At 43.7% G+C, this 25,047-nt stretch overlaps 1 protein-coding gene and 1 long non-coding RNA gene across 14 annotated transcripts in view; one reads left to right on the top strand and one right to left on the bottom strand.

The window, feature by feature from the left end:
- The window catches only part of CASK (calcium/calmodulin dependent serine protein kinase), a 195,396-nt gene extending 192,197 nt beyond the window's left edge, over positions 1-3,199 (bottom strand). For all 11 annotated transcript variants that reach the window (XM_015301649.4, XM_015301645.4, XM_025145956.3 and 8 more), the window contains exon 1: positions 3,125-3,199. In XM_015301649.4, the coding sequence (XP_015157135.1) occupies positions 3,125-3,183 (59 nt within the window). In that variant the 5' untranslated portion in view covers positions 3,184-3,199. The remainder of the gene's footprint in view (positions 1-3,124) is intronic.
- LOC101750030 overlaps positions 2,995-25,047 on the top strand; it is a 44,904-nt gene continuing 22,851 nt past the window's right edge. For all 3 annotated transcript variants that reach the window (XR_003072778.3, XR_001471105.4, XR_003072777.3), the window contains exon 1: positions 2,995-3,025. This is a non-coding gene — a long non-coding RNA (uncharacterized LOC101750030). The remainder of the gene's footprint in view (positions 3,026-25,047) is intronic.

Raw genomic sequence — 25,047 nt, 5'->3', positions numbered from 1 at the left:
AGCCCTACACCTACACGGAGCTTCAAGAACCACTCAATGTACTCTGAATGCAAATTTTAATGAAAAATAAAGAAGCACACCTGTTACCACTATCTGCAGCCTGTTAATCAAATGCACGCTCTGATCAACACAATGGAAGGCTTAAATATTCTAGCTTATGTACTTCTCAACAACACACAGGGAAAATCCCTTCAAAGCTAACTGGAAGCAAGTTTGAAGAAAAAAAATAAACGAGGCACACTTGCATCTTTTATTCCCACATACACCACTATGTCTTTGAAGGCCAAGCTAGAAGCCCCCAGTAACTTCTTGCATTGAAGCATGCTCGTGCCAGCCAACTCTGAAAAGAAGACAGCAACCTACAACATAACACATTTGGTAAAGTAAAGCCACGTGACTAACATCAGCATCACGGATGCCACTTTAAAAAGTTTAACAAGAAATTGGATTTGTTACTCAATTTTTTATCTCTCCACAGCATTCAGCAAAGCAATTGGGATACTGGAAGTGTATGCAAATGAAAATTGCCCTTAAATTTTTTCTAAAAGAAACATGGATTAGAAATTCTCTCATTCCCTCCTGACTTTTCTTTTATCCTCTATCTATTCAGAATGAAAAATGCATGCTTGCAGAACTTAAACACATTAAATGCCACGTAATAAACGATTCATCACTCTGTCATTCCAATCAATTCTTTCATATACTGTTACAGCTACTGTTCCACACTGCAGCAAAAAGCTATTATCGTTGTGTTTATACAAAATAAGTCTTATCAGTTTATCACATTTAAAATTGTTTTATGTTTACTCAAAAGTTCAGAATGAGCTTCAACAAATAGGACCACATACTGCCAGCAAGGGAACTCCCATGTAGGACTTACTTCTCAAGTAGACCGTATGGGAGCTTTGAGATTTCTCTTACAAAGTCAGACAAAATATTCAGTTATTTTACAGTCCAGAATCTCCTTCCCACACCCTTTCTGGAAATACCTTTTACTACTTTAAGTGACAGCGGTAACTACCCATTTAGGAAGGATGAATCGCACGCTTTAATATTTCATGGACCTAAAACACAAATCAGGGCCGGATGCGCTATTTGCAAGAACCAGATTACTCCATCAATCGATAATAAATCACAGGAAGGTGCAGACATTTAGTTGATGTTTTGCTGAGAGATGTTTAGCCAGATGCCTACGTAGCAATTCAAAGCAGATTAACAGAGGCTTTCCCCAAGTTGCCTAAAGATGAGCGAGGTGCTATCAAAAATCTGAAAACTAAATAAAGGTGCTGTGTCCCCCATTCCTCAGAATTCACCTGAGCAGCACTGCAAAGAAACAGGAATACCACTTCTACAACTGTACAAACAAAACTGGGCGGTTTATTTTTTAGAGGAGGGACACAACATCCGCACACAAACCCTTTCCCACCACCACTGCTAGCTTCAGTGATCCACCCCGTTCTGTTACAGCGCTCTTGGCAGCACCGTGCTCCTACAATCCAACATTGATCTGTTAGATCAAGTTACATCACAACGCATCCAGAATAATCAAATCTCAGGTATCAGCTAAAGAAGCTTCACAGTTCACAGGTTTTGAACCTCGAATCCCTTCAGAATTCACAGATCGCAACACCAAAAGTCATTGGAGCCGCACCAACATCTGGGTGGCTGTGAAGGAGCCATTCCCTAACAGCACATGCAGTCCTGTCAAGCGGAAGCACTTCACCTTTCTAACGGTACCCAGCTCTGAGAAAGCAGCGCGTGGACTGCAGCAGTTAGCATGAAACCACTTGTGAAAGGAGCATGCCAAAAATCACCTTCAAAACCCATTTAATCACAGTTTTTGTTCCTCGGCTATGTAAGCTCCCCACGAACCGCTGGCAATGGCTTTCAGCTTACGACAGCAAGCAAGGCCCTCTAAGCTTCCTATTTTTAAAAGTTGTTTGTGGCCAGGGAAAGGTGCTAATACCGCGTGAAATGACAGAGCAGAGGGCTGAAACTTCAGCTGACAGCAAAGTAACCTGCTAAGTCCAAGACAAGCATTTTAGTATAATCCTCAGGAAAGATTAATTCCAGAATATTTTTAGCCTGAGCTCTGAAAGCGGGCGGCAGCGGATAGAAACTGAGAAGTGCTCTGGTGGGGAGCGGGAGGGGGAATACATGCGGCAAAACTCTTTTGTTTATCATCGAAACACAGGGAATGCCACTCGTATAGAATTCATTCTCAGGAAGAAAGAGCTGCAGGCACCCGGAGCAGTGCCACGCTAAGGCTCCCACGGCAATCTCAGCTGCTCAGTCAGACGCACGCAGACAATTAGGAAGCAGCAACACTGCTACATCTTTCACGCAGCCCAAGCACAACTAGAGGAGGCGTGCGGAACACAACGAATGAACAACAACAACAAAAAAAAGGATTTTGAAACCGGGCAGTCACGAAAATACAGAGCGGGGAGTTCGGCTCCCGTTCAGCGCCATCTGATTTGGGGGATGCTCGGCGTTTTCTTGGTGTGGTAACGCACAGAGCTGTCATCACCGCGCAGCCCACAGGAGCGTGGCCCAAAACAGGCAGCCGGGGAACGCCGGCGACCTCCGAGGTTTGACACGAGCACGCAGTAACAGTTGCATAAGGGGACAGGAGAGGCCAAGTTCTCCCCCTGCCTCACGCACCGCCGGAGAGCGGAGCGAAGGCAGATCCGCGCGAGCACGGGGTGCCAGGGGCACCGCCAAGCAGCACGCCGCTCATTGTGCGGCAAGGCGCGGGGAGAGCCAACACCTGGCGCGGCCACCCGAGCGATAGGTGGATCCACAGCGATCCCTGTTCAGCAGGCAACCACCGATGGGTGTGCCGGGGATGGGGAGGAGAACAGGAGGGCTGGGCAGCGCCAGGCTGCGCGGCGGCCGGGCGGGCGGGGATCATGGTGGCTGAGGAAGCACCGGAGCGCCTCTCCCCCCCTCCTTCCCCCCCCCCCGCCCCCCCCAACCTCAGGGCGGTGGGCAGCGCGCCGGGGCCGCCCGCACCGCGACTCAGGTGGGTGCCGGGCACAGCATCCCCGCGCTGGGTGGGGGGGCTCTGCTCTCCCCCCTCCCTTCTCCTTTTCTCCCCCCTCCCCCTCCCCGCGGGACTCACTTGCCGATCACCTCGCACAGCTCGTACACGTCCTCGAACAGCACGTCGTCGTCGGCCATGGTCCGCCCGTCAGGCGGCGGCCCCGGGTGCGGGGGGAGGAGGAGGAGGAGGAGAAGGAAGCGGGGGGGCCGCGGGCACGCTCCCCGCCGCGCGGCGCGCTCCCCCGCCGCTCAGCGCCAACAGCCGCAACCAACGGCCGCAACCGCCGGAACGGCCGCAACCGCCGCCGGGGCTCTCCGCTCCTCGGGCCGCCGCGCGTGTCACGCACCCCGCGACCCCACCTTCCTCCTCTTCGTCCCCCCACCCCCCTCCCGCCCCCTCCCTCCCCCGGTTACTCCCCGGCGGCAGCGGCGGGCGGGCGGGCGGCTCCGGCTCAGCGGGGCGGCGCGAGCTCCATGGAGGGGATAGGCGGCGGCGGCGGGCGGCAGCGCCGGCTCGATCCCTCCCTCGCCGAGCGGGCGCGCTCCCGAGGCACCGGGGAAGGGGGGGGTGGCTAGGGGAGCGCGCACCGTGCGGGAGGATAATAGTAGGAGGGGGAGGGGCGGGGAGGCGCCGGCGCGGCCGTCGGTTCCGCTCCCAGCCGCGAGGAGGAGAGGAGAGGCGGCGGCGGCGGCCGCGATAGGCGCTGGCCGCGCGGGAGGGCGGGCGGGCGCGCGCGCTCCCCGCCGCCGTCACGCAAAGGCCGTGGCGGGGGCGGGCGCCCCGGGTGCGCGCGCGCGGCCGAGCAGGCGCGGCACGCACACACGCACGCACGCGGGGGGCCGCGTTGGTTTCCGCTCCCTTTCTCCCCGCCCGCGCCGAGCGCGGGGCCACGCCCCCTCCCCCGCCGAGGGGTCGGGGAGGGTCGGCCGGCGCGCTGTGCGCAGGCGCGGCGTGCGATGACGTCATGGCGCGGGGAGGGGGCTCCGCGGGGTGGCTGTCAGCGCCCGCGGCGGGGCGGGCTGAGCCCAGCGCAGGTGTTGGGAGCGTCCCGCGGCTCCGCCGGGCGGTGCGTGGGCAGAGGCGGGAAGGGCGGTATTCTCCTCAGTCGGCTGCGCGCTCCCGCGTGGTGCCTGCAGCCCTGCCTGCGGTGACAGCCTCTGTGGCCAAGCTCCGCAGCTTTGTCCGGGGACGGGTAGAGCGAATTTTCTCCTAGCAGGATGTTAGCTTTGAGGGGCTGCTGTATCTGGAGCGGTGTTTGAATCGTCTTTTGTTGCTGGTGAAACAGCACTCCCGCAGCCGAGTAAAGGAGGCTTCTGAGAGCGCTCTGATGCGCATCCAGTTGGGCAGGTGACCGGTCGTCTCCTCGTAAAACCACTCAAAGGAACGTCTGGGACATCCCATGAATGTCAAAAGACCGAGTGTGTAATTAACCTGCCAGGTCCCATTCTGTGCTTTTTACATTACACACAGACACACAAATCTACCTGCAGAAGATAGCTGCGAGTCACAAGGGTGTGCTTTTCTGAGCTTTGAGTTAGAAGAATGCTCGTGGAAGAGCATTGTGTTCTGTAGGAATTGGTTGGGAACTGTTGCAGTTTCCAAAGCATGTAGGTTTCTGCAATGCCTCCTATTTATTTGCATGGAAACTACTACAGATACAAAGAGCACAATGGCGCTACTTAACAGAGCAAATTCTCAGCTACAAAACACTGCTTTTCAACACTCAGCACCACTAGCTATGCATTTTCAACAGCCACGAACGTGAGCCTGCATGCCGTGCTCGTAACCATCTGCACCAGTGGAGGTGACCCACTGTCACCGTCACCACTGCTGAAATGCACCACCCATCACCTCACTGTGCTCACATCCACTGCTTGGTCCCCATCAACATTCAGCAAGCATCAAGGAATGTCAGTGGCTGCCATTTTTTCTGCATGGAGGAATTCAGTGACACACCTATGCTTCCTACGGACTTCCACATCAGATGCCATTGTGTCAGGCTGCCCCTCTGCTGCCATCTGTCATAGGGCTGCAAAATGGAACGGAATATCGGCGGGAAGGTTTGACATCTCCTGCCACACCACCACCATCTGCCTCTGATGTTGTGGGCCAACATAATAAAATAGGAGGCATTACTTTCGGAGCGGCCCTCATTTCTGCTGTAGTAGTTTCGCACACGTGCAACTTCTTAAAACTCATTAACACAAAGGTAAGTTACGCAGTTGTTCCTTACACACAGGAAAACGAGGAAGAAAAAGAGCCTATCGAGGCAGAATTGTCTGATGAAATAGCGTAAAGGCTTGCTGTAAAATGCAGAGCTGAGGACGCTTTGTCAAGAATGTCCCGTTCCTATCTCCATACAAATTGAAAAGGAAAAAAAATGAAGAAAACTGTCAGAAATAATTAAACCTATAATCCGCACAGTGGTAACGTGTAAGGTGAGAGATGTTCCCATGAGGTTACGCTCTATGCCATACAAACCTTTAAAAACGTTAAAACAGCATCGGTTTGGAATGCCGATAAAAAGCCAGCACGGTTAGATTGCCTGTTCCCTCGGTGTGCTCAGCGCAGAGCAGAGGAGCTGAGGGGAGGCCTGATGGCGGCTGCAGCTCCTCACAGGGAGCGGAGGGGCAGCGCTGAGCTCTGCTCTGTGTGACAGCGACAGGGCCCGAGGGAACGGCATGGAGCTGTGTCAGGGGAGGGGCAGCTGGGGGTTAGGGACAGGGGCTGCACCACAGGGCGGTGGACATGGAACGGGCTGCCCAGGGCTGTGGGCACGGCCCCCAGTGCCGGAGTTCAAGGAGCATCTGGAGAGCGCTCTCAGACATAGGGTTTGATTTTGGCTGGTCCTGTGCAGAGCCAATAGTTGGACTTGATGGTCCTTGTGGCCTCCTTCCAGCTCAGGATATTCTATGGTTCTGCAATTGTATAAATTTCACACAGGGTAACCTGAGCAGCCATTTTTTTTCCTTCTGTGAGATGTGCAGGCTGAGTACCACTCAGGCCTCTCAGTAATAAGTTTCCAAATGTGGGTGAGTATTCACCAATGTATGGAAAATGAATTGTCATCTGATAATATGCAGACTCATCATTAGAAGCTAGCAGGAAAAACTGATGCAAAAACACACAAGGAAGAAAAGTGTCCATACCAGATCCATTCCATCACTGAGGCAAATGCTTTCCCCACTCTAGCTGTGTCGCTTCACAGTTATCTCACCTCCCTTTGAATGCCAAGTGCTGGGCATCACACCTGGATGTGACAGATGAAACCACAACCAAGGAATACAGAGCATAATACATGGGGAGCTTTGCACTGAAATATTCTTATAGAACAAACTCTTTGAGAAATTTGGAAGACAGTTGGCTGTGTCTTGGGGGGACCTGCATGTAAACTATTTTTCTGCTAACAATCAGTCTCAGTGAATGGGGAGAGGAGTGTGAGTTTAAGCTGCCATCAGAAGGCAGTTTCTTGGAAGTCAATGAACAAACAATTAACTTTCTTTAGAAGTACTTCATTCTCTAGCATCAAGTCTGCTTACAGGGTCCTCCTACCTTCCAGGATGGAGGATAGTAGTTTCTTTTTTTAACTGATGGGCCTAACTTCCAATTTCTTTCTTTCTTTCTTTCCTTTTTTTTCCCCTGCATTCTGGAACAAAGTTCAGACACCTCTTTCAACAGCTGTAGCATTCATTGCTTAGGCTGGCAAAAAGCAACACCAATCTGTCAAAGCTTACAACTGTATCAGTTGCCCACGTTCAGTGCAAGGAAGAGTGAAATGGATGTTGCCAACCATTTATGTTGCACAAGAATTTGTCTGAGCTAGGATCTGTATGCAGATCTGCATTAACAAAAGTTGTACACAGAACAAGCAGAAGCAGCAAGTATACCCCTAAGTCAGAAATTGCTGAAACTTTTGAGAACTGTGCTGTGACTAATCTCATGTTCAGATTGAATGAGCGTGAAAAAATACGAGCATTAGTTTGCCAAGTTTGTCAGCAGCCAATACCCAACAGCATGACCATCAAGCAATATATATGCAGATAGGTTTGTAAGGATGAATTTCACCCACAAGTCTGGAAGTAGTCTTTCCTTTCACAGGCAGGCATTATTAATTTTCACCCATATGCTCAATACATCTCCTTGATAGATTCTGGGTTTAATTTAAAACTTACAGGTTGAATTTTGAAATTGGCACATCTAACATCTCATGAAAAAATAACGAAATAATATCCAAAATACAAACAGAGAAATATTTACATTTGCGACCTGGAGCGATTCATTTGCAAGGATTATGCTCGGTCTGAAAACAGTTTAGATCATCAGCTGTTTCAGGGGTAGGAAAAGGACTTTGTAAGAGAAAAATGACACTGCCTATGTGAAGGAAGGAAATGTTTTGCAGATCCCACCAGCCCTCCCCAGTCCACTGCATGCTTGGGCTGCCGGTCAGTCACATTCTGAACTTGAGGATGATACTGATGCTGAAGATGAGTATGAACTGTTCTTAGGTCATAAAACAGAATGTTAGAGGCCTACCAGATTTCTGACAACCTGCACTGTGTTGTTAAGGTGTGCAAATTCTATGACCTGAAAATAGTCCATACCTGGGGCAATAGAAGTGTATTTTGGTTGCAGTAAAAAGAAGCAATGTTTGGATCAAGACAGACTTGCACAGTTTGAATCTCTGTAAAAAAAAGTATTTTCCAAGAGTACTGTACAAAGTCATTATCCAACCTTGGAGAAGTCTGGAAAACTTCTTACAGCACTCTATTATTAAATCAGCTTAGAAATCTCATGTGTGCCAGAGCACTCTGCAGTTGCAAAACTCAGGTGTAGCACACAGAACAGTAGTTGCTCACCTGAATGAAAGAGGGTGGGTTTCACATGAAAGCAGGTGAATTTTGTTTGTCTAGGAAGATTAATCTCCAACTGCATTTCTTTTTTTTTTTAAAGTTGCTCTGCAGTGTGAACTCTTCACTGTTTAATGAGAAGTGGACTTTCACTGTTTTCCTTCTGCACTTAAGATGTAATGAGGTCTCTCTTTTCTGCAGCCCCCAGTCTTCATGAAGCAAGTGGAGCTTATCTCTGTACCTTGCCCCTGTCTAGTTCCATTGAAATTGGCCCCCAGGTTCAAAAGTTCTTGGAAGAGATACAAATGTGTATACTTGTACGTGAACACGGCAGAGCATAAACATCGTTTCCTCAGGCAACCAGCTATGAACTGACATTTTCTTTTAGAATGAGGCATTCTTTTTCATTGGCTTTCAAACATGATGAACACTGCACCTTTACTGAGCTCGTACTGACCCAGCTGGGAGAGAATACCAGGTCAAGTAATCAGACAGGTCTTGGTCAAGGAACGGTAAGGGAAGAAGTCATGTTCCTTACCTATAGTTAGACTATAGTGAAAATTGACTATAAATGGCAGTAACACTAGTGATGATAGTACACTAAGCAAAGCTGAATGTGTCCGATACTAGCATAGATGCTCACAGTCACCCTTCAAAATCAATTTCTAGTGGTGAAACAGTTGCATGTAAGAGCAACAGGCAACATCAGAAGAGAGGGAAAAACTTTAAAATGACATAAAGCCTTCCTTAAGAGGGTCTCTTTTTTAGCTATTCCTTGCCATTCCATTTTTCTATTCATTGTATACTGTGTACCTGTGAACAATCTTGATTGGATTAGTGGAGAGCTTAAGGACACATGCTTATTTTTTTCTCCAGAGTTGCAGCTTTTTCATATTGGCAGGTGTGGATTAAGTAATATGAATTGTGAAGGAAATCTCCTCTTGATCCTTTTACAGCAACTTTTTCAAATTAAAAAGTTCTTACAGGATATACAGGGGATAAAAACAGGTAATAAAAGCAAGTCAAAACACCGTCTATCTTTGCATTATCATCACGAACAGTAACTTGTGGCTATATGCTACAGTTGTGCACCTATACACAGCTAAATAAGTTCAAATTGCATCATACAGACAATCTCAGAATGCCACACGCTAACATGGAAATAAATAATAATAATAAAACCTAATATTTTCCTACCATCTTCTCTCTTGCATTTCTCACCCTCCTGCTAAACTATGTACAATGTATTAAGCCCTTTTGGCTAGACACATGCCACCCTCATAGAACTCCAGAAGGGCCTCATGAAGGAGAGAGAATGCCCAGAGGATCCTTGGTGTAGGTAAGAAGAAAGGAATACTGCATCTAAAAGATATCCTAATGTACGGCATCCATGCATGGTGCTGAATTTGGAACTGGCAGTTACAGCTCCGGGAAGAGCCCTCAGAGTCACCCTGACAGTTCTCTGAAGCCATTGTTGCAGGGTGCAGTGACAGCCGATAAAAGCTGCTAAAATACTAGACAGCATCAAGACAGGCAAGAAAACAAGGCAGGATATGTCATTTTGCCACCATATGAAACTCTGGTGCACCCAGAGTGCAGGTTTGAGCTGTCCCAGCCCCTCCAGCCTCCAAAGAGCACAAAACATAGGTGCTGAGGCTGTGGAAGGGGAAATGACTGCAAATAGTGATCAGGCTTTCATGCGCTTCCTAAACTGCATCTCCTGCTACCACTGCCCTGTTTGCCCTGTGTTTTAAAAGTGTAAATACGGTCATTCATCACAAATTCTGCAGTCAACTTCTCAACATGTGGTGAAATGCAAGTCAGCATACCTAGAATGCGAAGAATAAGACTTAGCCAGTAAGAAAGGCTTTGTTATTGATCTCAGTCTGTTCCTTGCCTGTTAAGTACAGCTGGATGAACCCATTAGGGCATTTCTTACATTCCCAGCCTTTTAGTTTCTTCTCCGTGTTTCATTTTTCATTCCCAACTTTGTCCTTTATTTTGTCCTCATTCTGCCAGCACTTTCTTTTCCAAGCCCTATTTATTAGATTTGAGATGCCTATTTTTTTTCTCACTGCATTCCCCAAATCACTATTTCTATTAATGTGCAGTAATACAATCCAGTAGCTGACAAGTCTTACAGTTGAAGACTTCTAAGACATTGTTAGAGCTTTACTGCTTATCCTATAGCCTCAGGGTAAGCCAAGCTTACCACATTTTATACTTTAGAAAAGAACACTAATTCTGTAAATAGTTATTTGCCAAGTGTTCCATCTTCCTCATCTTCCATCTTTTTTTCCCCTTTTTCTTCTGGTTTTCTCTGCCTGCATTCTTTTTATGTGGGGTACAGCTACACAGAGGAGAGCAATCACTATTCTGCCTGGTCACTTAGCTACTTCCCACATGCTTCTCTTTTTCCTATGCTTTCTCTTGCTGAAATGTTCCAACACTGTGTGATTATTCACTCACAAACATACAGGCACTTTTATCCTTCAAGAACAAAACGACCTGTAACGAAAGGAGTTAGTGATGACTTCTTGATTTGGACCAACATAATTCCAATTCAGAAAGTTTCTTGCAAATCTTTCTCTGTGGAAATATAATTCATGGATTGTTTTGAAACAGATCTTTGAAATTTAGCAGAGAAAAGTCTTGGAGGGCAAAGCTCTGTGCTTGTTGTGTCCCATGAAATTCTGTTCAGGTTTGACAGAGGGAGAAACTGGTGGAGAAGTATCCTTATTTCCCTATGGCTTAAGCTGTCAGCACAATTCTGGCAGCCTGCTGAGCAAACCCAACCTGAGCATTCTCACCTGGGAGAGCACCTACTGCAACAGTGTTGTGCTGAGAACCAAGAACATCTGAGCTGTGGCAAAAAGGTCATAGTGAAAGTGAAGCTTAGCAAAACCAGAGAAACTATAACAAGCCATGCTCTGCAGTACCTCTCTAAATCCAGCACATGGCATCTCTTTGACCTCTTCCATTACGGGCGCAAGAGCTCCCTTATTTTAGAGAAATTTGAGCCATACTCCCCTGGTGATCTGCTACATGTGGTTTAAATATCATCAGAGATTTTTATGTGTAGCTTGGGGCCTTTTTGTTTGGGAGGAGGAAGTACTTTCACAAAGATAAAATGCTTTTTCTGTGTCAAAAGGTATTTGTGTGCTGTGTGTGAAATTATTATTAGAACTGCTCTCCTGTTTGATCCAACTATTGAAATGTTAATGGAGAGTGTAACAGAAGGTGGGAAGAAGTGGAACAATGATCCTGATGTTAGGAGCCTGACATACAGGTGAAAACATTGTTATTACCTTATAGTAAAATGTTGTCCCTGGAGATGCTTTGCTCATTGTTTATCCATGTTTATACACGAGTCCGATATGATCAGCTTTGGGTTTTTTTGGCTATCGGTGCTCATCTGGAGAAATGACTTTGCCCTGAGTTTTCTCTAAGCTTCAGATGTGCAGCAGCATCAAACACATCTCTGCTTCTTCACCAGTGTAAGATCCATGTGTTGTCATAGAAGCAGAGAAAAAACAAGGATCATAGAAATGTGTAAATGCTTTCTAAAGAACTGCTGTCACAATGAATGCCTACTCCTACTTATTATGTATTTTACATATGATGACTTCTAATCAGAAGTTCTGTCTGATGCTGGTGGTGTCTTTAGCACACCTGAAACAACAGTGTCTAGGAGATCTAAATTCTGGATTTTGTATTTTTACTGTAAATTAATGAATACAAAGCTTTGGGAGTCATTATGTTTTCTGCGAGGGAAAGAGCCAAGGGTTATGCTTTTTTTTTTTTTTCACAAAACTGTATGATTTATGCTTTGATCACTGGAGAGACGGACTCTAGATGGGTGTATTTGCCTCTTCAAAAGGAACTTAAGGAAAATTAGAGCTCTTATGATGGATAAAAAGGCATATACATTAACGTGCCTTGTCTTCCCCAGTCTCGTGAACAGCTAGTTGTGTTGCCTGTCACTCAGAGTCTGAATTACCCACTTAGAGTGATTTTTTTTAGGCTAATTAAGGCCATCACTGTTGCTGACATCCATGTCTGTGCTGTTTGAGGCTGGGGCTTAGGAACAGGGAAGCATCTTCAGGGCCAGCACAGAACAGGAAAACACACTGATGTCCTTACTGTGCTGTCACTGTTTGTCTCCCTTGCTGTTTAGGTTCACTTTACAAATATCATGTTGTTCATTACGTGCTGTGGACCCACAGGCCTTGGGCATACTCATGCTAAGGCATTCTGGCCTTGGATAAAAGGCAGTTCTTAGGCAGGAGCCTCGATTGCAGTCATAACAACCGATTCTTTCAAATAAGATCAAAAATATTAAGTGTACTTTCTTGCTTTCGAAGAAAGGAGATGCTATTAAGAAGAAATTCTACCTAAGCACTGATATCTAATAATTAACTCTGCAGTACTTATTTACAGTAAATGACAGAACAATGGGTAAATCATTCTATGAGTGGAAAAGCTCTGACTCATATTCCTAGGTACAGTGGTGGTTGTGTTATTTGTTCTTTTGTGCCTTTGGTTGGAGGTGTGAAGATAATCACAGAGCAGATGTGGCACAGAGTACTTGTCTTCAGGCAGAAGAATAACAACTCAAAAATGTGAGGGGCACACACACACCAGCAAAGGAATACATGCAGGGAAACACAGTGTTGCCTCTGCTATAGCTACAGCCAGTGCTTCACCAGCCAAATAAATCAAACGCCTCTGTTGGATATGGCTGTTTGACGCTACTGGTGCCAAGATTGGAGGGTCAGCTGGGCTTGGGACAGGAGGTATTATGTGCTCTCTGGTGCACTGAGGAGGCAGTGAGTAGCTCCAGGAAAGTTCTTAGGTTTCCCTTCTGAAAAGTTCAGCTAGTTTGCATATGATCTTTCAGAGAGGATACTTTAAACTTTTCCGTTAGAGAAGTAACATGTACCAGAACAGAGAAGAAAAGTAGTAGCTTTTAAAAAAGTGATGGGAAATGGTTGTTTTGTTTTGTTTTGTTTTGTTTATTTTGTGATCTGTCTTCCACCTTTCACAAAAGTGAAAAAGATCTCCCTATCACATGTCTGGGTTGTTCTGTGATGAGCAGGAACCGAGGAATTACACAGGGATCAGCCTCACCCAGAGAATACTCTCTTTAACAAGAGCATTGCACTTTGCAGGTTTGTATTTAAAAACAGGTTCAAGCCAGAACCTCTTAAAGATGTGTTTCTCTGCAACTTCCCTCTGCATTCTGAAATTGAGCATTAACATAATAGGGAACTTCAGATACTAACTTAATTTAACTTAATCAACAAACGCATGTTCAATTAGCCTCCAACGTACTCCGCATTGATTCGTGGAATTGGGAATCTCTCCCAGAGTATCAATATCCTCACTGTCAGGTAGCAGCAGGTCTGTTAGATCTAGTTGTGCCTTGTCCTGAAACCAATCCATCTCTCAACCTGCTGCAGCTGCTGTCACATTTCTGTCACATTTCTCAGACAGCTTATGCTGGTAGTTCTCCTTTAGAGAAAGCGTCACTTAGACCTCTCATATGTCCACCTGGTGTGTCAGCTTCATTTGACCACACCACAATTCTTGTGACAGTATTGCTTTTTGCAATCATTTCATTGTAGATATTCTTCATGTTTGTTTGTTTGTTTGTTTTTACAGAATGGTGATAGATCCCATGACTTTAGATTGTTTTCCTTTTAATTTCCCTGCCCTTGTCTATTATGCAGCGTATCTGCTGGTTGCCATGGCTGTAGTAAGAGTTCTGAATAGAGCAGGTACTCTTGTTTTCTGTTAGAAAAAAATGCCAGCAGATGATGAGCTGCGTTACGTTGGTACCACTCTGTTATTTAGCAGTGCTAAGTATGGGTCAGAGTTGGCATCCGTTTCTGTATATACTTTAACATATTTTCTGGTAGCCTTCAGAGGCTGAAGGTAAGGGAGTTCACAGTTACATGACTAAACTTAGTATTTCAGACTGAAACAACAGTTGAACGTAATCCTGATAAATGTCAGCTACTACTATATCAGGTATACCAGGCCCACCATATCAAATCAAGCTTGGGATGTAATCTTTCTAAGCTGTTTTGTTTTTGAGCAACACTATCTCAGGAAAATGAGAATATAAGTGCATATCGAGGGTTAAGAGACTGTTGACTATCTGTTTTCTGTTTTCAGCCAGGACATGCAAATTTGTTTCTCCTTTGCATTGGGAATAAATGTTTGTAGTACCACATGACAAGTCTTACCACTTCCTTAATGTCATTATAATTTAGGATCAGGGCACATCTCTAGTACCCCTCTTAGAATTTCAATCCCTAAATGACTTTACTCTGTCAATTCTATCATTTTCCAATAACATCTTAAAAATGACTGCTCTCATGTCTTTAAGTATCAATCTGGTACTTAGAGGTTCCCTCAGTTCTACAGTGATATTCAGTAAAGGCAATATAATGTGCTGGGCACAGTACGGAAACAGCTTTCATTACATTTTTTAAGCAACTTTTTTGTTAGAACAGTTTTTATCTGCCTGTTTCATAGCAAAACCTAAACCTGGATGTTGAGCCATTGCCTTCTTGTTAAATCCTCTGGAAAGCATGTCTGCAACCACCAAAATTTTTCTAGGTTTATGCTTAGCTTGCAAATCCCTTATCTGTAGTCAAGTGTCCCCCTTTACACTGAAGTACTCTTTCCCAGATCCCTGTGTCTGACAAGTAGGTTTCATTTAAAACTTTCTATCTGCTGGGTCCACTGCCTCCATGTGCTCTCTTTCAAAGCACACTACACATTACAGCTGTAGACTGCCTGCAGAGTGCTCCTGCCACTGCCCTTGTTCAGTCAGAGAGAGACAGCTCAAGTTCTGTGATTATTTTCATAGGCCTCTTCGACACCTTCATTTTCTCAAAAGTGTTGTCAATAGGGTTGACGCCAGTTACTCAAACACTTTGCTGTGTCCTTTCTTTTCCAGGGTGGCAGTCTTAGAAAGCTGGTTCTGGCAGCTAGGCCAGGCACAAATTTGCCTACAACATTTATCTCTCCAAATAATCTTTATACCTTTTCTTGTCTGTCAGACTGGATGTACTAAGGATAACACCAACCTCCCTCATCATTTCCTAACCTATTATGGAAAATGAGGTGGATTAATGAAGATTTATTATTTCAGTTGCTGAAGCCACTCAGATAATTTCAACTGGATACACGAGCTTCTACCAGGATTGATGGAATGAGAATGGATGTCTGTTTGTCCCTAAGCATCCAACATGTCCCAGTTGCAAGATTATATGCCTTAATTTGCATCTCATAAACTAAAGCAGCTATGACCAAGTTTTGGAGAGTGTGCACATGTGCTAAACTAGTTTCATGTGATGACTTGAAGTTCAGCATAGATTGATTTGCTACGCTTAAGGGTTGCCAATTTAAATTTGACTCAGATATTTGTACTATCTGTTGCAGTCTTCGATGCAGTTACATCCTTAGTTCATTTCATTTTGGTCCTGGGCTTTGTTCTGTAAGCACACAGAGACAAGAACTTTGGGTGAAGTCTGATTCATTCCCTGATTGATTTCTCGCTGACCACCATGGCTTAACCTGGCTCTCTGTAGCAGCTATTGCTTGTTTTCCAGAGCTCCTGGAAGCTTCAGTCCCCCACAGTGAAGAGTCCTACAGCTGATACTGTTGGCTAAGAGCAGCTATGGTGCAGAAAATGTTCTCAGATCTCGTGCTTTGAAGTTTATGGATTGCACTCCTAATGATCACTCTCCTCTGAAACATGTTCCCCAATTTTGAAAGTGTTTACAGAAATAATTTTCTGTGGACAGGCAACAAAATTGTATTAAATTGTAGTAAAATTTATTTCAGCACTAGGGGATTCCATCTTAGATGTGAAAATGAAACAGGTCTCAGCAGACCTGTTGGGCTCAGCAGACACTTACGCTGTTACTGAGCATACCCTTCTTTTACTAGAATTTCATTCAAAGTTGTAAGATTTTCAAAAGAACTTCTGTTTTTTTTTTGTTTTCTTTTAACATCTCACTTCAAATAAGAGGAACCTGGTAATATTTGCTCTTTCTTAGATACTATGTTATGCACTTTTCTGATTTTTTATTTCACCTTCTCGTCTATTATGCTTTGATTTTTTGTGTTGTGTGAATGACACAGTAGCCCTAAATATAGCTGAACATTGCTCATGAAGATCACTCTTTAAATTTATCTTCTAAAAAGAATTGATTAAACTTAGTTCTTGACTAAAAATTTAATCTTCTCCTTTCTCTTTCTTTGACTGAAGGTCAATTTTAAGTACCTTTGTCATTCTTCTACTGATGGATAGGCAAAATATTTTGGAAAACACTTTGAGCAGGAGAGATAGCACAGAGAAAGCCTTGCTCCCAGAAAATCTAAGCACACAGAGTTCAATCCCGCTACACACTGAAAGATCACGACTATAATTTGTTTTCTGAGATTAGGATATCTCATATCTAAGATTATGTAGATGTTTAAGCATCTGACAAAACTTTTGTTTCATCTATTTAACTGAATCAGCCTTCTGCATGGTAATACCAAAGGAGTACTCTCTGCAAGCATACCTGGCTCATTTTCAACCCCTGCAGTAAAAAAATAAATAGATAAAAAAGACCTTCCTCCAGGTGGAAGCTGACACAGGAAAGCGCTAGCAAGGGAATGCCCTACCAAATTCAACTCATCCAACTTGCTCTGGATAGTTGCTTCTTTCCTGCTACTTCTTGCTTCACATTGGCAAGCCTATGGAATAGAACTACAGATCAGATGGACTGGACAAGCAACATGAAGATAGCAGTGCTCCCTAACTCAATTCTGCGTATCTTTTACTCCTTTCTACTTAGTGTACTTATGGAAAAGTGACCCATCAAGATCTTTATAGTTTGACAGATTGTTGCCAGGAATTTAGCGTGAATGACCAAAAAATTTTCAGTCCTTCAAACAAATTAATTCCTTAACACGACATATTAAGAGAAGGAAGAATTGTGTCCTAGGCAAATATAGCACAAGATCAGAATAATATTTTCTGATTCAAGTGCCAACATGTGGAAAAGAAGAGAAAAACTTTGTTCTCAGCCATTCAGATGTTTTTTTGGCAGAGAGAAAGTCAAGAGTTGTACTGAAATAAGGAAATGTGTGTGTGGACCATGGAGATCAAAGCCATCCTACACTGTAGGACAACGGACTGGCATTGGCTAGTGCCTTTGCAATGTGCTTATTTAAATATGAATTTAAATACATATGTATTCATATAGTAACAGTTCTACATTTCCACAGCTCTTTCACTTCTATTTACATATTGATCTTGCATCAGTTTGAACGGGACTAAATTGCTTCACAAAGTTTGATGCCAGCCACTAATATTTTAAATGAAGCTGTCAAAAAGTTATAACCATAATTTACCCAACAGAATCATTGCTCTGAGCTTTCTTACAAACTACTGACTAAGTAAACAAGTTCAAAATTCAAATTGTGTACTTTATCTCTGATTTTCTGCAGTTAGGGTACTATGTAATGTTTTATGAAACTGAAAAACAGTAATAGTATTAAAATGACAATGAAGGAACAAATCCAGATTCTACAATTACGTTACCATAGAATCATAGGATCATAGATCCATCACTAAGGTTGGAAAGACCAGTAAGATCATCTAGTCCAACCATCAACTTGTGACCGCCATAGACCATGTCACTCAGTGCAACTACTACGAATGTTAAGACCTTGAAACTAATATCTGCAGCATACCAGTGTGTTAGTATTACGACTGTATAGTTCTGGCTTTGATAAAGAAGGTACACTTTTGACAAAAAATGTCAAAATTACCTATGTTTACAAGGACCATTTATAGGACAGTTAAGGGCAGGAAACAGTGGACAGAAATCAGAAAAAATTGGTAGTATAAAACATTTGTTCAGCAAGAAGTGTAAGACATTTGTTCAGCAAGAAGATTTGAATTATCCTGGCCCAGCACTAGAATGGTTAAACTCAAACCAAAACATTTGGCAACTGTGCCCTGCTTGGAAATATTTATAGAAGGCTAATACTTAGCAGGTGGTAAAATTTTCCTTCCAAAGATCTCAAAGCATTTTACAAAACGTTAATAATCAAGCTTCATAAAAATTCATGTGTAGCTTTTCCAGATGTGTCTGCTCCCATATGCAGACAGTCTGAAACCCTACTTTCTATCCCTGCAGAACCAGCCTCTGCTCAGTTTCCACAGAGTGTTCTCCGTCCAGTCCAGAAATTGGAAAGCTGAATTGGAAAGTGTTCTCTGTCCTGTCCAGCATTGGAAAGCTGATGGGGTATTCAGAAACGTAGATGGGAGGAAGGCATCCTGCCCCCTCCATACTTATCTACCCAGTCTTCTAGTACTCTGATTGAGACACCTAACAAACCCCCAGAAATCTGCACTCAGACAGAGAACTGTTGATTCTACTCCTGTGATATTGCTAAGTACCACCTGCGTTTAAGGAAGGATGGAAATTCAGAAAGACTGGAAAACTTACTTAAGATTACACTGCCAGTAGTGGAAAGAGCCGGAACAAGAATCCAGTGCTGATTCCAAGTCTTCTGCTTGCATCACTAGGCTGTCTTTTATTCAAGGGAAGCACGGTGCAAATGTGAAATGAGACACTGCAAAGGTATTAGACAGCTGAACAGATTGTAAGTGCTCTGGACAATCTTGAGATTACAGCCCTTGTGAGCTTTGCTTCTCTGCCGGGTAAATTGGATTAAATAATTATGAATAGGTATGAAACACCTAAGTGGCCATACTATGGTAGAAAAAAAAAAAACACATTTTTTTCCATTATAGAAAATGCAAGATTTTCCACAAAAATGAATTAAAAAAAATGTTTCTGAAGAAGTTATCTGTAGGAACCTGTGAAAAAAGCTATTTGTCATGGAGGAAGAGAAAGTTATTGCAGAAACATAGCGAGACAGATAAGGAAATATCACACAAGGAGGCTGTTTTTAACTGGGCAGAGAACACTGGGCTGGTCCTGAGGCTAAGTACCAGTATTCAGTGATTAAAATAATTCAGAGTCTGTAAAAGAACAAGCAGTAAGGTGAGAACATTTGAAATATGACAAAATTATTTGGGCTACTTAACACAGGAAGAGACTGATGAGCTCTACTGAGGCAACTAAGCTAGGTCACCTAGCATCAGATGAAAGTGGTGCTGGGTATCACATTTTGGAAGAATTGCCTAAACTGCTTATACAGATGTCAGAGCTCAAAGTTAATCAGTAAAAATGAAGTTTTGAGTGAACACTTAATTGCAGATCTAGGAGTAACATGGAAGAAGGTATGGATTTACATGCTGAATAAATCTGTGGTACTTTTATTTGGAAAATTTTAGCTCTGGTTATTATATGAAAAAGAACGAATAGCAGAAAAGAATTTAGAAGCAACTGGAAAGAGTGACGTGGAAAATTTTCTCCTTAAACTTGAAGCTAGGAGTATCTAGATGGGTAGTGCATAGATAACTAGCGGCCTGTAACTAGCGGTGTTCCCCAGGGATTGGCGCTGGGTCTGGTCTTTTTCAACATCTTCATCAACAACCTGGGTGAAGGCATAGAGTCCACCCTCAGAAAGTTTGCTGATGACACAAAGCTGGGAGGAGTGGCTGACACACCTGAAGGCTGTGATACCATTCAACAAGACCTGTACAGACTGGAGAGTTGGGCAGGGAGGAACCTGATGAGGTTTAAAGAGAGCAAGTGTAGAGTCTGACACCAGGGGAGGAATAACTGTGCACGTCAGTACAAGTTAGGGGATGAGCTGCTGGAGAGGAGCTCTGCAGAGAAGGACCTGGGTGTTCTGGTGGACAACAGGTTGGCCATGAGCCAGCAGTGTGCCCTTGTGGCCAAGAAGGCCAATAGTATCCTGGAGAGCATGAAAAAGATCGTGGCCAGCAGGTTGAGAGATGATCCTTCCCCTCTACTGTGCCCTGGTGAGGCCACATTTAGACTACTCTGTCCAGTTCTGGATGCCTCAGTTCAAAAAAGTCAGGGATCTCCTAGAAGGAGTCCAGCAGAAGGCCACAAAAATGATTAAGGGCCTGGAGCATCTCTCATATGAGGAAAGACTGAGTAACCTGTATCTGTTCAGCCTGGGGAAAAGAAGACTGAGAGGGGATCTGACAAATGTTTATAAATATCTAAAGGGAGGTGGGATACCAGGTTCTTCTTACTGTTGTGTAGCAATAAGACAGAGACTATTGGCCTAAAACTTGAATGTAGGAAGTTCCATACTGACATGCAGAAGAACTGTTTTATGTAAGGATGATTGAGCACTGGAACAGGTTGCCCAGAGACGCTGTGAAGTCTCCTTCTATGGAGATATTCAATACCTCTCTGGATGCCTACCTGTGTGACCTACTGTAGGGTACCTGCTTTAGCAGGGGGTTGGACTCGGCGGTCTCTTGAGGTCCCTTCCAACCCCTGCGATTCTGTGATTCTGGGTCCACATCTGCTTAAATGACTAGCTTTCCCATCCCAAACAAAAACACATGAGATCTTTGAAGCTCATGGTCTAGTCCTCTCAGGCTGCTGAGTTTGTCCTTTCCCTTTGCCTAATAATGTGAATGTTTACAAACTAGGAACTCTCATGATCTGTGTCTTGTCAGCTGATTTTATATTTTGATGGGCTCAGTGCAATGTGGCATAAAGGACAAAAGTATCCTGGAAAGCAACTTTCACTTTTGTGATGTAATCGGAGCAAAAGCAATGGTTAAACAGTACAGACCATGAGAGGAAGCCAGTTATATGGTTCAATTTGAAAACCTTTTCTGGCACACACTCCTTTTAGAAAGAGTCACCTGCTGGGAATGCTGGGCATGTAAAGTACATGACTAAGGGGACTGATGTGGTGACTTGCATACTTTTAGTAACGTGCAAGCTAGCAGCACCTCAGGTCGTGCCATCACACAGAAGTGGCTGCCTCTGGCTCAGTGTAACCAGGTATAAATAACACTGCTTTACTAATCTGGTTGTTATAGAAACCTTCCCCCCACATCATTTAAACACCCTGTTAAAAGGAATCATGTTGCCTCTGTTGAAAGGGTTAGTTTTTGGCATAACAGGGTCTCATACTGATCCATGGAGAGCCATTTATAGGGACCATGCTGTGTGCTGGAGTTTATTTTTTTCTCACAATGAAAAACAATACTGAGTTTAAAACATAGATCAACTAGTACTTTAAGACTTTGCATTGAAGGAGCTTGCTCTAACTCTGCAGTTCACTTTTATATCCAGGATTTTCTTTTCCCCTGAAAAATGTAAAGCAAGACATGCTAGGCAGAAGAGAAAGCACAAGCATGATTCTCTATAGCCATTTGCTACTCTGTATGATGGAGCTGCACTGGGTAAGTACACTCTACCTCTGCCAAAAGCCCAGTCAGTTATTTCCACAGCATTGCTGGAGACATCGAAGTGTCATTCCAGGCCTTGTCAAGTGTTATACCTCATTTAGAAACATCTTCATCCTCTATTGCATGTTATGGCTCTCGCCATAAAGACCTGAAGTTGATTGGAAGTTAGTGAGAGTTGACAATATGAAGGGATTCTGATTGGAGAGCTTGGTCTTCCATTATGCAAACGAGTCTTGTATTTATATCGAGCCCTTTCTTGATTCTGTGTTTTAAAGGCAGTACTTACAGCCTTTCAGACTTTAATTTCAGGTTTTTAGTATTCCTAACTTTCTTTGTCCTCTCTTTGGTTCCAAATCGTGTAGCTTTATTCGTTACCTAGGCCTAGAAATATAAAATGCTTTTCTTTCAGTCTCAGAGTCTATGTCTGTCTGTGTCAGCCCTGACCAGAGGTACAACTTTGAACTTTAAAATCCTTCCTATACAATATTCACATCTTATTTGGCATATCTCATTCTGACCTTTAACTCATTTCTTATATTCTTCCAATACCTACTTCTTATCGTTTCTTTCTCTGTTCAGTTTACCTTGCAGTCTGCATGAAACTTATGTGAGCGTCTCTCTTGATACGCTTCGCTTCCAAAACTGGGACTTATATTTAATGGGCAGTTCAAGTTTCCAGAGTTTTCTCATTTCCTTTTGAGAAACCTTTTTGAAGAAATATCACTCTTTTTAACTCAGCCATTACAACGTAACAATAGTAGGGCTTTGGGGACTCTTTTTTTTTTTTTTTTTTTTTGTAAGCTACGGCTTTGTTTCATTTAAAGTCTATAGATTTTAACAGGCAAGTCATTAAAAAGTCACAAAGTGAAAGCTATAGGAGTAATATATACAACCTTAACTTGGCTATTAAAGGAGAGTAGTTTCTAAACATAAGAGGCATTGTTAGTAAGACACTGGCTGGGGGCCTGGAAGTGCACCAACGCACAGTTTATGAGTTTTTTCAAGGTGGCAGCAGGGTGTTTGCAATTACATTTCTACCTGCAGTTCAGCTTGGATAGTTGTTGTGGTTCAGTTCAGCTAGTTAGCAGTACTAGTGACAAATGCTACAAGAGGTCATGGGCCAAGGTGATTGGGCAGTCACCTGGCATGAGAGTGTAGGAAGAACCATCCAGTTTGTTGCCCTGAACCCTTGACCTTCCTTCTCTCACAGGATTGGTTCTAAGATGATGCCACAAAGTATTTTACATTATGGTGATTAGAGGATGATGCTTACCTGCTCTGACTAAATCAGGTTCATTATGGAGCACAGCATCATCTCCCAGTCTGGAGGGAGGACTTTCTATTTGGCTATACTGACTTCAGACATTCTCCTCCCAGGGGTCCAGTTGATTCGAAAGGGATTTGGGAGATTCACTTCACAGTCCTGCATGGAGGGAAAGGATCTGGGAGTGTTGGCTGGCACTCGACTGAACATGAGCCAGCAGTGTGCCCAGGTGGCCAAAAAGGCCAATGGCATCCTGGCTTGTATCTGAAATAGTGCAGCTAGCAGGATCAGGGAGGTGATCATCCCCCTGCACTCAGTTCCGGTGGAGCCGCACCATGAGTGCTGTATTCAGTTTTGGGCCCCCCACTACAAGAAAGACATCGAGGCCTTGGAGTATGTTCAGAGAAGGGCAGTGAAGGACCTGGAGCACAAGTCTTATGGGGTACAGCTGAGGGTACTGGGATTGTTCAGTCTGGAGAAGAGGATCAGAGGAGACCTTATCGCTCTCTATAACTACCTCTACGACCTGAAAGGAGTTTGTGGTGAGGTGAGAGTTGGCCTCTTCTCCCCTGTAATGGAGATAGGATGAGAGGGAATGGCTTTAAGTTATGCCAAGGGAGGTCCATGCTGGTTATTAGGAAACATTTTTTTCTCAGAAAGAGCAATAAGGCACTGGAACAGGCTGCCCAGGGAGGTGGTGGAGTCACTACTAGCAGAGTCTGTGATTCTACTTGTGGGTTAGTAATTTGTTAGCCTGGCTCTTGTGATCCAAACTGATGGACATTATTGACTTGGTGTATATTCAAGAAACCTCAGGTCAAAAGTACTGCTAGGACACTGCAGCACTGAACTGACAGAAGACTGTAAAATCTGTGACCAGAGGGCTCCTCTGCATTTTTATGTCAAACATATTGCTTTGTCAGATGCCAGCAAATACATCCTGCAAATTAAGAGTGTGTTCCCTGTAGCTCATGAATGATCAGCAGCAGGAATTTTGAATTTAGGATGCCCTTAATATGTTTTCTTGCAATTCTGTAAGTCTAATGATTCATAAAGACACTCCAAGTTTAGTCTCCCAAAGGTGTATGCAGCACTTGCGAAAGCAAAAAGTAGTAAAGGCTAACATTTGGTGTGTCAGCCTATAAAGAGAGCAGATCAATTCAACTGAGAATTGCCATTTCTGAAATAATTTCCTTTCATAACTGCATTGCAGGTTACTTCACTGGGAGACCCTGTTTAAATAGAAATGAAAACATAACATTTAAAATTTCATATTAGGCTATCTAATTTCACAGTGAGCAAAGACAAAATCTGAAATATGCATAGAATAAATTGTTTGTATCAATGGCAATAGCTGAACAAATAAAACCTCCCAAATAAACCCTTGTGGGTGAAACCTTGTGCTTAAAAATCCAATTGCTTTCTGATAAGCATGAGAAAAATGTTGTTTTCTTCCTCCAGCCCAAATACTGTCAAAAAGATATTCATATATGTATGCTGTCTGGATATTTGATAGGAAGATTGCTACAAGCCTTGCTTACCAGGATATTTGTGATGTATGTGTTGTGACATCATCTCCAAATCTATTCCTGGCAGTACTGAAAGCTTGTAGAAATTATGGAAGTTGGTGGTGTTTTTATTTTTCTCATTTATCTGCTAAACTTGGGGATTTCCTTGTCTAGTGTATTTGGTGATGTTTTATGTGTATGCTTTCACATAAAGAAATAAGGATGGGCAGTGTGAGGAAAGTGCAAGTAATATTTACAGTGTCTTTACAATATTGGAAGCCTTGCAAGTTATTTATTTACCATTAACCTACCTAATATCCAAGGGCTAAATCAGAAGAGAGCAATAAAGGAAAATCACACCGGAGATGAAACAATGGGAAAGGTATCAGGCTGAGGAAAGAATCCCACACGCCTGACTTCATCCAGGCTCGGAGTGCTTACCCTTCCCAAGTCTAATATCAAAGAGAATACTTAAAGATCACAAATTTTCATCCCAGGAACAAGAATTAGGTTATAAGCAAACAGAAACCAATATCCATCTTGTGGATTGTTAATTCAGAGGTGGGTGGAAGGTGTATCACCTGGAGCTCAAGTGATAGAGGTTAAGCCAGGGCAAGGAGATGTATGGCTATAGACACCAACGTGAGTGCACTTTCCCAGATATGTTCCATCTTTCAGGGAAATTAATTAATAATGCTGTATTTCATGCAAAGGGAACTGTTTTGATGGCAAATTAATTTTGGGATGACATTGTCGACTTGGTTGGGAACCTAAACCCCTCCTGGTACAATGGTTTGATTACATGGTTTGACCTGGATTGGGGTGCAGGGAACCATACTTAACAGTGCAGTCCAAAGAGACAAAACAGGCTGTAGCGCAGCATTTCCCTGTGATACATGCTCATATGAAATTAAATCCTGTGTAAAGTCATGCATTTAAAAACTGCAAATATTTCAGCAGCAACTGATTCAAATTCTAAAATAATTGGTAAT

Source organism: Gallus gallus, chromosome 1 (genome assembly GCF_016699485.2).
Source record: "Gallus gallus isolate bGalGal1 chromosome 1, bGalGal1.mat.broiler.GRCg7b, whole genome shotgun sequence".
NCBI lineage: Eukaryota > Metazoa > Chordata > Aves > Galliformes > Phasianidae > Gallus > Gallus gallus.
This window is presented reverse-complemented; position numbering and strand designations above follow the sequence as displayed.